General features: G+C 42.7%; 1 protein-coding gene across 2 annotated transcripts in view; it reads left to right on the top strand.

The window, feature by feature from the left end:
- The window catches only part of LOC110492586 (plexin A3), a 189,828-nt gene that overhangs the window by 105,565 nt on the left and 68,837 nt on the right, over positions 1–15,426 (top strand). For both annotated transcript variants that reach the window (XM_036947590.1, XM_036947589.1), the window contains exon 9: positions 13,754–13,868. In XM_036947590.1, coding sequence (XP_036803485.1) covers positions 13,754–13,868 — 115 coding nt within the window. The remainder of the gene's footprint in view (positions 1–13,753; positions 13,869–15,426) is intronic.

Genomic DNA, 15,426 nt, shown 5'->3' with positions numbered 1-15,426 from the left:
TGTCTGTCGTCTATCGTTGATGGTTAGACTGTCTGTAGTTGATGGTTAGACAGTGTCTGTCAGCTATTGTTGATGGTTAGACAGTGTCTGTCGTCTATTGATGGTTAGACAGTGTCTGTCGTCTATTGATGGTTAGACAGTGTCTGTCATCTATTGTTGATGGTTAGACAGTGTCTGTCGTCTATTGTTGATGGTTAGACAGTGTCTGTCGTCTATTGATGATGGTTAGACAGTGTCTATCGTTGATGGTTAGACAGTGTCAGTAGTTGATGGTTAAACAGTGTCTGTCGTCTATTGATGGTTAGACAGTGTCTGTCGTCTATTGATGATGGTTAGACAGTGTCAGTAGTTGATGGTTAGACAGTGTCTATCGTTGATGGTTAGACAGTGTCTGTCGTGTATTGATGGTTAGACAGTGTCTGTCGTCTATCGTTGATGGTTAGACTATCTGTAGTTGATGGTTAGACAGTGTCTGTTGTCTATTGTTTATGGTTAGACGGTGTCTGTCAGCTATTGTTGATGGTTAGACAGTGTCTGTTGTCTATTGTTTATGGTTAGACGGTGTCTGTCAGCTATTGTTGATGGTTAGACAGTGTCTGTCGTCTATCGTTGATGGTTAGACGGTGTCTGTCAGCTATTGTTGATGGTTAGACAGGGTCAGTAGTTGATGGTTAGACAGTGTCAGTAGTTGATGGTTAAACAGTGTCTGTCATCTATTGATGGTTAGACAGTGTCTGTCGTCTATTGATGGTTAGACAGTGTCTGTCATCTATTGTTGATGGTTAGACAGGGTCAGTAGTTGATGGTTAGACAGTGTCTGTCGTCTATTGATGGTTAGACAGTGTCAGTAGTTGATGGTTAAACAGTGTCTGTCATCTATTGATGGTTAGACAGTGTCTGTCGTCTATTGATGGTTAGACAGTGCCTGTCGTCTATTGATGATGGTTAGACAGTGTCTGTCGTCTAATGATGATGGTTAGACAGTGTCTGTCGTCTATTGTTGATGGTTAGACAGTGTCTGTCGTCTATTGATGATGGTTAGACAGTGTCTGTCGTCTATTGTTGATGGTTAGACAGTGTCTGTCGTCTATTGTTGATGGTTAGACAGTGTCTGTCGTCTATTGTTGATGGTTAGACAGTGTCTGTCGTCTATTGTTGATGATTAGACAGTGTCTGTCGTCTATTGTTGATGGTTAGACAGTGTCTGTCGTCTATTGTTGATGGTTAGACAGTGTCTGTCGTCTATTGTTGATGGTTAGACAGTGTCTGTCGTCTATTGATGGTTAGACAGTGTCAGTAGTTGATGGTTAAACAGTGTCTGTCGTCTATTGTTGATGGTTAGACAGTGTCCGTCGTCTATTGAGGGTTAGACAGTGTCTGTCGTCTATTGTTGATGGTTAGACAGTGTCTGTCGTCTATCGTTGATGGTTAGACAGTGTCTGTCGTCTATTGATGGTTAGACAGTGTCTGTCGTCTATCGTTGATGGTTAGACTGTCTGTAGTTGATGGTTAGACAGTGTCTGTCGTCTATCGTTGATGGTTAGACAGTGTCTGTCGTCTATTGATGGTTAGACAGTGTCTGTCGTCTATTGATGGTTAGACAGTGTCTATCGTTGATGGTTAGACAGTGTCTGTCGTCTATTGATGGTTAGACAGTGTCTGTCGTCTATCGTTGATGGTTAGACTGTCTGTAGTTGATGGTTAGACAGTGTCTGTCAGCTATTGTTGATGGTTAGACAGTGTCTGTCGTCTATTGATGGTTAGACAGTGTCTGTCGTCTATTGATGGTTAGACAGTGTCTGTCATCTATTGTTGATGGTTAGACAGTGTCTGTCGTCTATTGTTGATGGTTAGACAGTGTCTGTCGTCTATTGATGATGGTTAGACAGTGTCTATCGTTGATGGTTAGACAGTGTCAGTAGTTGATGGTTAAACAGTGTCTGTCGTCTATTGATGGTTAGACAGTGTCTGTCGTCTATTGATGATGGTTAGACAGTGTCAGTAGTTGATGGTTAGACAGTGTCTATCGTTGATGGTTAGACAGTGTCTGTCGTGTATTGATGGTTAGACAGTGTCTGTCGTCTATCGTTGATGGTTAGACTATCTGTAGTTGATGGTTAGACAGTGTCTGTTGTCTATTGTTTATGGTTAGACGGTGTCTGTCAGCTATTGTTGATGGTTAGACAGTGTCTGTTGTCTATTGTTTATGGTTAGACGGTGTCTGTCAGCTATTGTTGATGGTTAGACAGTGTCTGTCGTCTATCGTTGATGGTTAGACTGTCTGTAGTTGATGGTTAGACAGTGTCTGTCGTCTATTGTTTATGGTTAGACGGTGTCTGTCAGCTATTGTTGATGGTTAGACAGGGTCAGTAGTTGATGGTTAGACAGTGTCACTAGTTGATGGTTAAACAGTGTCTGTCATCTATTGATGGTTAGACAGTGTCTGTCGTCTATTGATGGTTAGACAGTGTCTGTCATCTATTGTTGATGGTAGGACAGGGTCAGTAGTTGATGGTTAGACAGTGTCAGTAGTTGATGGTTAAACAGTGTCTGTCATCTATTGATGGTTAGACAGTGTCTGTCGTCTATTGATGGTTAGACAGTGCCTGTCGTCTATTGATGATGGTTAGACAGTGTCTGTCGTCTATTGTTGATGGTTAGACAGTGTCTGTCGTCTATTGTTGATGGTTAGACAGTGTCTGTCGTCTATTGTTGATGGTTAGACAGTGTCTGTCGTCTATTGATGATGGTTAGACAGTGTCTGTCGTCTATTGATGGTTAGACAGTGTCTGTCGTCTATTGATGATGGTTAGACAGTGTCTGTCGTCTAATGATGATGGTTAGACAGTGTCTGTCGTCTATTGTTGATGGTTAGACAGTGTCTGTCGTCTATTGATGATGGTTAGACGGTGTCTGTCGTCTATTGTTGATGGTTAGACAGTGTCTGTCGTCTATTGTTGATGGTTAGACAGTGTCTGTCGTCTATTGTTGATGGTTAGACAGTGTCTGTCGTCTATTGTTGATGGTTAGACAGTGTCTGTCGTCTATTGTTGATGGTTAGACAGTGTCTGTCATCTATTGTTGATGGTTAGACAGTGTCTGTCGTCTATTGTTGATGGTTAGACAGTGTCTATCGTCTATTGATGGTTAGATAGTGTCAGTAGTTGATGGTTAAACAGTGTCTGTCGTCTATTGTTGATGGTTAGACAGTGTCTGTCGTCTATTGTTGATGGTTAGACAGTGTCTGTCGTCTATTGTTGATGGTTAGACGGTGTCTGTCAGCTATTGTTGATGGTTAGACAGTGTCAGTAGTTGATGGTTAAACAGTGTCTGTCATCTATTGATGGTTAAACAGTGTCTGTCGTCTATTGATGGTTAGACAGTGTCCGTCGTCTATTGAGGGTTAGACAGTGTCTGTCGTCTATTGTTGATGGTTAGACAGTGTCCGTCGTCTATTGAGGGTTAGACAGTGTCTGTCGTCTATTGTTGATGGTTAGACGGTGTCTGTCAGCTATTGTTGATGGTTAGACAGTGTCAGTAGTTGATGGTTAAACAGTGTCTGTCATCTATTGATGGTTAGACAGTGTCTGTCATCTATTGATGATGGTTAGACAGTGTCTGTCGTCTATTGTTGATGGTTAGACAGTGTCCGTCGTCTATTGAGGGTTAGACAGTGTCTGTCGTCTATTGTTGATGGTTAGACGGTGTCTGTCAGCTATTGTTGATGGTTAGACAGTGTCAGTAGTTGATGGTTAAACAGTGTCTGTCATCTATTGATGGTTAGACAGTGTCTGTCATCTATTGATGATGGTTAGACAGTGTCTGTCGTCTATTGTTGATGGTTAGACAGTGTCTGTCGTCTATTGATGGTTAGACAGTGTCAGTAGTTGATGGTTAAACAGTGTCTGTCATCTATTGATGGTTAGACAGTGTCTGTCGTCTATTGTTGATGGTTAGACAGTGTCTGTTGTCTATCGTTGATGGTTAGACAGTGACTGTCGTCTATTGTTGATGTTTAGACAGTGTCAGTAGTTGATAGTTAGACAGAGTCAGTAGTTGATGGTTAGACAGAGTCTGTCGTTGATGGTTAGACAGGGTCAGTTGTCTATTGTTGATGGTTTGACGGTGTCAGTTGTCTATCGTTGATGGTTAGACAGTGTCAGTAGTTCATGGTTCGACAGTTTCAGTTGTCTATCATTGATGGTTAGACAGTGTCAGTCGTCTGTCGTTGATGGTTTGACAGTGTCTGTCGTCTATCGTTGATGGTTAGACAGTGTCAGTAGTTGATGGTTAAACAGTGTCTGTCATCTATTGATGGTAAGACAGTGTCTGTTGTCTATCGTTGATGGTTAGACAGTGTCTGTTGTCTATCGTTGATGGTTTGATGGTGTCAGTTGTCTACCGTTGATGGTTAGACAGTGTCAGTAGTTGATGGTTGGACAGTGTCAGTAGTTGATGGTTAGACAGGGTCAGTGGTTGATGGTTAGACAGTGTCAGTGGTTCATGGTTAGATAGGGTCAGTAGTTGATGGTTAGACAGGGTCAGTAGTTGATAGTTAGACATGGTCAGTGGTTGATGGTTAGACAGGGTCAGTAGTTGATGGTTAGACAGGGTCAGTGGTTGATGGTTAGACAGGGTCGGTAGTTGATGGTTAGACAGGGTCAGTGGTTGATGGTTAGACATGATCAGTAGTTGATGGTTAGACAGTGTCAGTGGTTGATGGTTAGACAGTGTCAGTGGTTGATGGTTAGATAGGGTCAGTAGTTGATGGTTAGACAGGGTCAGTAGTTGATAGTTAGACATGGTCAGTGGTTGATGGTTAGACAGGGTCAGTAGTTGAAGGTTAGACAGGGTCAGTGGTTGATGGTTAGACAGGGTCGGTAGTTGATGGTTAGACAGGGTCAGTAGTTGATGGTTAGACATGATCAGTAGTTGATGGTTAGACAGGGTCAGTGGTTGATGGTTAGACAGGGTCGGTAGTTGATGGTTAGACAGGGTCAGTAGTTGATGGTTAGACATGATCAGTAGTTGATGGTTAGACAGGGTCGGTAGTTGATGGTTGGACAGTGTCAGTGGTTGATGGTTAGACAGGGTCAGTAGTTGATGGTTAGACAGTGTCTGTCATCTATTGATGATGGTTAGACAGTGTCTGTTGTCTATTGTTGATGGTTAGACAGTGTCTGTCGTCTATTGATGGTTAGACAGTGTCAGTAGTTGATGGTTAAACAGTGTCTGTCATCTATTGATGGTTAGACAGTGTCTGTCGTCTATTGTTGATGGTTAGACAGTGTCTGTTGTCTATCGTTGATGGTTAGACAGTGACTGTCGTCTATTGTTGATGTTTAGACAGTGTCAGTAGTTGATAGTTAGACAGAGTCAGTAGTTGATGGTTAGACATAGTCTGTCGTTGATGGTTAGACAGGGTCAGTTGTCTATTGTTGATGGTTTGACGGTGTCAGTTGTCTATCGTTGATGGTTAGACAGTGTCAGTAGTTGATGGTTCGACAGTTTCAGTTGTCTATCATTGATGTTTAGACAGTGTCAGTGGTCTGTCGTTGATGGTTTGACAGTGTCAGTGGTTGATGGTTAGACAGGGTCAGTAGTTGATGGTTAGACAGTGTCTGTCATCTATTGATGGTTAGACAGTGTCTGTCGTCTATTGATGATGGTTAGACAGTGTCAGTAGTTGATGGTTAGACAGTGTCTATCGTTGATGGTTAGACAGTGTCTGTCGTCTATTGATGGTTAGACAGTGTCTGTCGTCTATCGTTGATGGTTAGACTGTCTGTAGTTGATGGTTAGACAGTGTCTGTTGTCTATTGTTTATGGTTAGACGGTGTCTGTCAGCTATTGTTGATGGTTAGACAGTGTCTGTTGTCTATTGTTTATGGTTAGACGGTGTCTGTCAGCTATTGTTGATGGTTAGACAGTGTCTGTCGTCTATCGTTGATGGTTAGACGGTGTCTGTCAGCTATTGTTGATGGTTAGACAGGGTCAGTAGTTGATGGTTAGACAGTGTCAGTAGTTGATGATTAAACAGTGTCTGTCATCTATTGATGGTTAGACAGTGTCTGTCGTCTATTGATGGTTAGACAGTGTCTGTCATCTATTGTTGATGGTTAGACAGGGTCAGTAGTTGATGGTTAGACAGTGTCTGTCGTCTATTGATGGTTAGACAGTGTCAGTAGTTGATGGTTAAACAGTGTCTGTCATCTATTGATGGTTAGACAGTGTCTGTCGTCTATTGATGGTTAGACAGTGCCTGTCGTCTATTGATGATGGTTAGACAGTGTCTGTCGTCTAATGATGATGGTTAGACAGTGTCTGTCGTCTATTGTTGATGGTTAGACAGTGTCTGTCGTCTATTGATGATGGTTAGACAGTGTCTGTCGTCTATTGTTGATGGTTAGACAGTGTCTGTCGTCTATTGTTGATGGTTAGACAGTGTCTGTCGTCTATTGTTGATGGTTAGACAGTGTCTGTCGTCTATTGTTGATGATTAGACAGTGTCTGTCGTCTATTGTTGATGGTTAGACAGTGTCTGTCGTCTATTGTTGATGGTTAGACAGTGTCTGTCGTCTATTGTTGATGGTTAGACAGTGTCTGTCGTCTATTGATGGTTAGACAGTGTCAGTAGTTGATGGTTAAACAGTGTCTGTCGTCTATTGTTGATGGTTAGACAGTGTCCGTCGTCTATTGAGGGTTAGACAGTGTCTGTCGTCTATTGTTGATGGTTAGACAGTGTCTGTCGTCTATCGTTGATGGTTAGACAGTGTCTGTCGTCTATTGATGGTTAGACAGTGTCTGTCGTCTATCGTTGATGGTTAGACTGTCTGTAGTTGATGGTTAGACAGTGTCTGTCGTCTATCGTTGATGGTTAGACAGTGTCTGTCGTCTATTGATGGTTAGACAGTGTCTGTCGTCTATTGATGGTTAGACAGTGTCTATCGTTGATGGTTAGACAGTGTCTGTCGTCTATTGATGGTTAGACAGTGTCTGTCGTCTATCGTTGATGGTTAGACTGTCTGTAGTTGATGGTTAGACAGTGTCTGTCAGCTATTGTTGATGGTTAGACAGTGTCTGTCGTCTATTGATGGTTAGACAGTGTCTGTCGTCTATTGATGGTTAGACAGTGTCTGTCATCTATTGTTGATGGTTAGACAGTGTCTGTCGTCTATTGTTGATGGTTAGACAGTGTCTGTCGTCTATTGATGATGGTTAGACAGTGTCTATCGTTGATGGTTAGACAGTGTCAGTAGTTGATGGTTAAACAGTGTCTGTCGTCTATTGATGGTTAGACAGTGTCTGTCGTCTATTGATGATGGTTAGACAGTGTCAGTAGTTGATGGTTAGACAGTGTCTATCGTTGATGGTTAGACAGTGTCTGTCGTGTATTGATGGTTAGACAGTGTCTGTCGTCTATCGTTGATGGTTAGACTATCTGTAGTTGATGGTTAGACAGTGTCTGTTGTCTATTGTTTATGGTTAGACGGTGTCTGTCAGCTATTGTTGATGGTTAGACAGTGTCTGTTGTCTATTGTTTATGGTTAGACGGTGTCTGTCAGCTATTGTTGATGGTTAGACAGTGTCTGTCGTCTATCGTTGATGGTTAGACTGTCTGTAGTTGATGGTTAGACAGTGTCTGTCGTCTATTGTTTATGGTTAGACGGTGTCTGTCAGCTATTGTTGATGGTTAGACAGGGTCAGTAGTTGATGGTTAGACAGTGTCACTAGTTGATGGTTAAACAGTGTCTGTCATCTATTGATGGTTAGACAGTGTCTGTCGTCTATTGATGGTTAGACAGTGTCTGTCATCTATTGTTGATGGTAGGACAGGGTCAGTAGTTGATGGTTAGACAGTGTCAGTAGTTGATGGTTAAACAGTGTCTGTCATCTATTGATGGTTAGACAGTGTCTGTCGTCTATTGATGGTTAGACAGTGCCTGTCGTCTATTGATGATGGTTAGACAGTGTCTGTCGTCTATTGTTGATGGTTAGACAGTGTCTGTCGTCTATTGTTGATGGTTAGACAGTGTCTGTCGTCTATTGTTGATGGTTAGACAGTGTCTGTCGTCTATTGATGATGGTTAGACAGTGTCTGTCGTCTATTGATGGTTAGACAGTGTCTGTCGTCTATTGATGATGGTTAGACAGTGTCTGTCGTCTAATGATGATGGTTAGACAGTGTCTGTCGTCTATTGTTGATGGTTAGACAGTGTCTGTCGTCTATTGATGATGGTTAGACGGTGTCTGTCGTCTATTGTTGATGGTTAGACAGTGTCTGTCGTCTATTGTTGATGGTTAGACAGTGTCTGTCGTCTATTGTTGATGGTTAGACAGTGTCTGTCGTCTATTGTTGATGGTTAGACAGTGTCTGTCGTCTATTGTTGATGGTTAGACAGTGTCTGTCATCTATTGTTGATGGTTAGACAGTGTCTGTCGTCTATTGTTGATGGTTAGACAGTGTCTATCGTCTATTGATGGTTAGATAGTGTCAGTAGTTGATGGTTAAACAGTGTCTGTCGTCTATTGTTGATGGTTAGACAGTGTCTGTCGTCTATTGTTGATGGTTAGACAGTGTCTGTCGTCTATTGTTGATGGTTAGACGGTGTCTGTCAGCTATTGTTGATGGTTAGACAGTGTCAGTAGTTGATGGTTAAACAGTGTCTGTCATCTATTGATGGTTAAACAGTGTCTGTCGTCTATTGATGGTTAGACAGTGTCCGTCGTCTATTGAGGGTTAGACAGTGTCTGTCGTCTATTGTTGATGGTTAGACAGTGTCCGTCGTCTATTGAGGGTTAGACAGTGTCTGTCGTCTATTGTTGATGGTTAGACGGTGTCTGTCAGCTATTGTTGATGGTTAGACAGTGTCAGTAGTTGATGGTTAAACAGTGTCTGTCATCTATTGATGGTTAGACAGTGTCTGTCATCTATTGATGATGGTTAGACAGTGTCTGTCGTCTATTGTTGATGGTTAGACAGTGTCCGTCGTCTATTGAGGGTTAGACAGTGTCTGTCGTCTATTGTTGATGGTTAGACGGTGTCTGTCAGCTATTGTTGATGGTTAGACAGTGTCAGTAGTTGATGGTTAAACAGTGTCTGTCATCTATTGATGGTTAGACAGTGTCTGTCATCTATTGATGATGGTTAGACAGTGTCTGTCGTCTATTGTTGATGGTTAGACAGTGTCTGTCGTCTATTGATGGTTAGACAGTGTCAGTAGTTGATGGTTAAACAGTGTCTGTCATCTATTGATGGTTAGACAGTGTCTGTCGTCTATTGTTGATGGTTAGACAGTGTCTGTTGTCTATCGTTGATGGTTAGACAGTGACTGTCGTCTATTGTTGATGTTTAGACAGTGTCAGTAGTTGATAGTTAGACAGAGTCAGTAGTTGATGGTTAGACAGAGTCTGTCGTTGATGGTTAGACAGGGTCAGTTGTCTATTGTTGATGGTTTGACGGTGTCAGTTGTCTATCGTTGATGGTTAGACAGTGTCAGTAGTTCATGGTTCGACAGTTTCAGTTGTCTATCATTGATGGTTAGACAGTGTCAGTCGTCTGTCGTTGATGGTTTGACAGTGTCTGTCGTCTATCGTTGATGGTTAGACAGTGTCAGTAGTTGATGGTTAAACAGTGTCTGTCATCTATTGATGGTAAGACAGTGTCTGTTGTCTATCGTTGATGGTTAGACAGTGTCTGTTGTCTATCGTTGATGGTTTGATGGTGTCAGTTGTCTACCGTTGATGGTTAGACAGTGTCAGTAGTTGATGGTTGGACAGTGTCAGTAGTTGATGGTTAGACAGGGTCAGTGGTTGATGGTTAGACAGTGTCAGTGGTTGATGGTTAGATAGGGTCAGTAGTTGATGGTTAGACAGGGTCAGTAGTTGATAGTTAGACATGGTCAGTGGTTGATGGTTAGACAGGGTCAGTAGTTGATGGTTAGACAGGGTCAGTGGTTGATGGTTAGACAGGGTCGGTAGTTGATGGTTAGACAGGGTCAGTGGTTGATGGTTAGACATGATCAGTAGTTGATGGTTAGACAGTGTCAGTGGTTGATGGTTAGACAGTGTCAGTGGTTGATGGTTAGATAGGGTCAGTAGTTGATGGTTAGACAGGGTCAGTAGTTGATAGTTAGACATGGTCAGTGGTTGATGGTTAGACAGGGTCAGTAGTTGAAGGTTAGACAGGGTCAGTGGTTGATGGTTAGACAGGGTCGGTAGTTGATGGTTAGACAGGGTCAGTAGTTGATGGTTAGACATGATCAGTAGTTGATGGTTAGACAGGGTCAGTGGTTGATGGTTAGACAGGGTCGGTAGTTGATGGTTAGACAGGGTCAGTAGTTGATGGTTAGACATGATCAGTAGTTGATGGTTAGACAGGGTCGGTAGTTGATGGTTGGACAGTGTCAGTGGTTGATGGTTAGACAGGGTCAGTAGTTGATGGTTAGACAGTGTCTGTCATCTATTGATGATGGTTAGACAGTGTCTGTTGTCTATTGTTGATGGTTAGACAGTGTCTGTCGTCTATTGATGGTTAGACAGTGTCAGTAGTTGATGGTTAAACAGTGTCTGTCATCTATTGATGGTTAGACAGTGTCTGTCGTCTATTGTTGATGGTTAGACAGTGTCTGTTGTCTATCGTTGATGGTTAGACAGTGACTGTCGTCTATTGTTGATGTTTAGACAGTGTCAGTAGTTGATAGTTAGACAGAGTCAGTAGTTGATGGTTAGACATAGTCTGTCGTTGATGGTTAGACAGGGTCAGTTGTCTATTGTTGATGGTTTGACGGTGTCAGTTGTCTATCGTTGATGGTTAGACAGTGTCAGTAGTTGATGGTTCGACAGTTTCAGTTGTCTATCATTGATGTTTAGACAGTGTCAGTGGTCTGTCGTTGATGGTTTGACAGTGTCAGTGGTTGATGGTTAGACAGGGTCAGTAGTTGATGGTTAGACAGTGTCTGTCATCTATTGATGATGGTTAGACAGTGTCTGTTGTCTATTGTTGATGGTTAGACAGTGTCTGTCGTCTATTGATGGTTAGACAGTGTCAGTAGTTGATGGTTAAACAGTGTCTGTCATCTATTGATGGTTAGACAGTGTCTGTCGTCTATTGTTGATGGTTAGACAGTGTCTGTTGTCTATCGTTGATGGTTAGACAGTGACTGTCGTCTATTGTTGATGTTTAGACAGTGTCAGTAGTTGATAGTTAGACAGAGTCAGTAGTTGATGGTTAGACAGAGTCTGTCGTTGATGGTTAGACAGGGTCAGTTGTCTATTGTTGATGGTTTGACGGTGTCAGTTGTCTATCGTTGATGGTTAGACAGTGTCAGTAGTTGATGGTTCGACAGTTTCAGTTGTCTATCATTGATGTTTAGACAGTGTCAGTGGTCTGTCGTTGATGGTTTGACAGTGTCTGTTGTCTATCGTTGATGGTTAGACAGTGTCTGTTGTCTATCGTTGATGGTTAGACAGTGTCAGTAGTTGATGGTTAAACAGTGTCTGTCATCTATTGATGGTTAGACAGTGTCTGTTGTCTATCGTTGATGGTTAGACAGTGTCTGTTGTCTATCGTTGATGGTTTGATGGTGTCAGTTGTCTACCGTTGATGGTTAGACAGTGTCAGTAGTTGATGGCTGGACAGTGTCAGTAGTTGATGGTTGGACAGTGTCAGTAGTTGATGGTTAGACAGGGTCAGTAGTTGATGGTTAGACAGGGTCAGTAGTTGACAGTGTCAGTGGTTGATGGTTAGACAGGGTCAGTAGTTGATGGTTGGACGGTGTCAGTAGTTGATGGTTAAACAGGGTCAGTAGTTGACATTGTCAGTAGTTGATGGTTAGACAGGGTCAGTGGTTTATGGTTTGACAGTGTCAGTAGTTGATGGTTAGAAAGGGTCAGTAGTTGATGGTTAGACTGTGTCAGTTGTCTATTGTTGATGGTTAGACTGTGTCAGTTGTCTATTGTTGATGGTTAGGCAGGGTCAGTTGTCTATTGTTGTTGGTTAGGCAGGGTCAGTTGTCTATTGTTGTTGGTTAGGCAGGGACAGTTGTCTATTGTTGATGGTTAGACTGTGTCAGTTGTCTATTGTTGATGGTTAGGCAGGGTCAGTTGTCTATTGTTGTTGGTTAGTTCTCTGCTGCCTGTGACTGGAACGAATTGCAAAAATCGCTGAAGTTGGAGACTTTTATCTCCCTCACCAACTTCAAACATCTGCTATCTGAGCAGCTAACCGATCGCTGCAGCTGTACATAGTCTATTGGTAAATAGCCCACCCATTTTCACCTACCTCATCCCCATACTGTTTTTATTTATTTATTTTTCTGCTCTTTTGCACACCAATATCTCTACCTGTACATAACCATCTGATCATTTATCACTCCAGTGTTAATCTGCATAATTGTAATTATTTGCCTACCTTCTCATGCCTTTTGCACACAATGTATATATAGACTCCCCTTTTTTCTACTGTGTTATTGACTTGTTAATTGTTTACTCCATGTGTAACTCTGTGTTGTCTGTTCACACTGCTATGCCTTATCTTGGCCAGGTCGCAGTTGCAAATGAGAACTTGTTCTCAACTAGCCTACCTGGTTAAATAAAGGTGTTCTCAACTAGCCTACCTGGTTAAATAAAGGTGTTCTCAACTAGCCTACCTGGTTAAATAAAGGTGAAATAAAAAAATAAAATAAAAATAAAAAAGGCAGGGTCAGTTGTCTATTGTTGATGGTTAGACAGTGTCAGTAGTTGATGGTTAGACAGGGTCGGTAGTTGATGGTTAGACTGGGTCGGTAGTTGATGGTTAGACAGGGTCGGTAGTTGATGGTTAGACAGTGTCAGTGGTTGATGGTTAGACAGTGTCGGTAGTTGATGGTTAGACAGGGTCAGTAGTTGATGGTTAGACAGGGTCAGTAGTTGATAGTTAGACATGGTCAGTGGTTGATGGTTAGACAGGGTCAGTAGTTGATGGTTAGACAGTGTCAGTGATTGATGGTTAGACAGGGTCAGTAGTTGATGGTTAGACAGGGTCAGTAGTTGATGGTTAGACAGTGTCAGTGGTTGATGGTTAGACAGGGTCAGTAGTTGATGGTTAGACAGGGTCAGTAGTTGATGGTTAGACAGTGTCAGTAGTTGATGGTTAGACAGTGTCAGTGGTTGATGGTTAGACAGGGTCAGTAGTTGATGGTTAGACAGTGTCAGTGGTTGATGGTTAGACAGGGTCGGTAGTTGATTGTTAGACAGCGTCGGTAGTTGATGGTTAGACAGGGTCAGTGGTTGATGGTTAGACAGTGTCAGTGGTTGATGGTTAGACAGGGTCGGTAGTTGATGGTTAGACAGGGTCGGTAGTTGATGGTTAGACAGTGTCAGTAGTTGATGGTTAGACAGTGTCAGTGGTTGATGGTTAGACAGGGTCAGTGGTTGATGGTTAGACAGGGTTGGTAGTTGATGGTTAGACAGGGTCAGTAGTTGATGGTTAGACAGTGTCAGTCATCACAGGTGTTTCATGCTCCTTAGATGCATTTTCTCATCAGAATCATAATTTTGATTGCAGCTGAAACAGCATTTTAGGGCTCTAATGAATTGCTAATTTCTAATTGAAAGTCAGCTAGAAGATGATGCTGACCTTGCCCATTGTTCCTGCAGGCTTACCAGCCTGTTTCTGCTTCAAAGCAGCAGAGGTTGATGACATATTGGATCCCTTTTGTCAAAGTCAGGCTGTTTAATCTGAGAGCTCACACTCTCCCCCTTCTCTCCCCAGGTGCACCTCATGCGTGAGCAGCCCCTTCCCCTGCAACTGGTGTAAATACCGCCACATCTGCACCAACAACCTGGCAGAGTGCTCCTTCCAGGAGGGACGCGTCAGCAGCGTGGAGGTAAGAGACTATACTGCCCACACAGACAATAATGAATAGCCATCTCACAGCAGACTGAACACAGGATGAGGCAGCCAGGGTGACAGGAAGTGTGTCCGTGGAGCTGCCTGCCTGGTTCTGTTATTCACAGGATCTCAGTGATGCGGTCCTTTACAGCCCATGGAGAATCCAACCTGGTCATGACCCCGTAAACCTGGGTCAGGCTGACCCCATTATCTAACACAGCTATCCCATTGTTTTGTGTGTGATTCACTACAGCTGGAACCATTTAGGATACCTAGTCAGTTGCCTAACTGAATGTATCAGAGAGGTGTGGGGGGGGCTGCCTTAATCAACATCCACATCTTCGGCACCTGGGGAACAGTGGGTTAACTGCCTTGCTCAGGGGCAGAATGACAGATTTTTACCTTGTCAGCTCGGGGATTCGATCCAGCAACCTTCCGGTTACTGGCCCAACATTCTTTCATTGTCTGCACTGTTCAGACGCCAGCTACTGCTGGGACCCATTTTCTGCACTGTTCAAAAGCCAGCTACTGCTGGGACCCATTGTCTGTAGTGTTCAGGAGCTAGCTACTGCTGGGACCCATTTTCTGCACTGTTCAGGAGCCAGCTACTGCTGGGACCCATTGTCTGCAGTTTTCAGGAGCTAGCTACTGCTGGGACCCATTGTCTGCACTGTTCAGGAGCTAGCTACTGCTGGGACCCATTGTCTGCACTGTTCAGGAGCTAGCTACTGCTGGGACCCATTGTCTGCACTGTTCAGGAGCTAGCTTCTTGGAGTGGTCTCAAAGTCCCATTCAGTCCTATACTTGGCATTCTTTGTCGTATTGAACCATAGAAATGTTGTTCTCCCATCATTTTAAAAGCAAATGTAATTTATTTTTGTTTATATGCTGGCACTTTAAGATGGGCAGCCTTGGTTAACAAGGAGCTTGTGCTATAGTGTGGTATAAGACTTCTTAAAGTGAATAGAACTGGAAACGTGTTCAATCACCATGCAAAATCATTCTGGCTATGGATACGAAGGATATCAACACATTAACAGCCCAGAGGATATACTGATTGAACTTGCTCTGCTGGGAGTTTACCTCATATTTAGATTTTTGAATTCTGCTTTTCCACTAAAATCGTTAATAACACTGACAACTAAAATATTGTGTTATTGTTGTTAGTGTTATGCTGATTAAAAATAATCATAAAAAATGAACCCGAAAGGTTATTCGAGGAACCATTAAAGGGGGTTCTTTTGAAGAGCCCTTTTAATGGGGTTCTTCAAAGAACTTTTAGAGGTTCCCCCACAGTTTCAATTTGAAGAACCCCTAAAGGACACTCCAGGAATCTAGAGTGTACTATGTGATTTTTTTTCTTTCCATGGTATCTCACAATATTTGGTCCAGTGTGTTATTTGATGTTTTATATAAAAACTCTCTGTCTGTCTCTGCTCATTCCCCAATGCCTCTGAGAGTGCTAGACCATCCAACTTGGCCAAATGATGGTTTAGTGACAGAGAGTGACACCAGAGTAATTGGGCTTACAAAAGCCTGCATCTCATAATGGC

Source organism: Oncorhynchus mykiss, chromosome 16, assembly GCF_013265735.2.
Source record: "Oncorhynchus mykiss isolate Arlee chromosome 16, USDA_OmykA_1.1, whole genome shotgun sequence".
NCBI lineage: Eukaryota > Metazoa > Chordata > Actinopteri > Salmoniformes > Salmonidae > Oncorhynchus > Oncorhynchus mykiss.
Note: the sequence above shows the minus strand (reverse complement) of the source record. Positions and strands in the feature narration are given on the sequence as shown.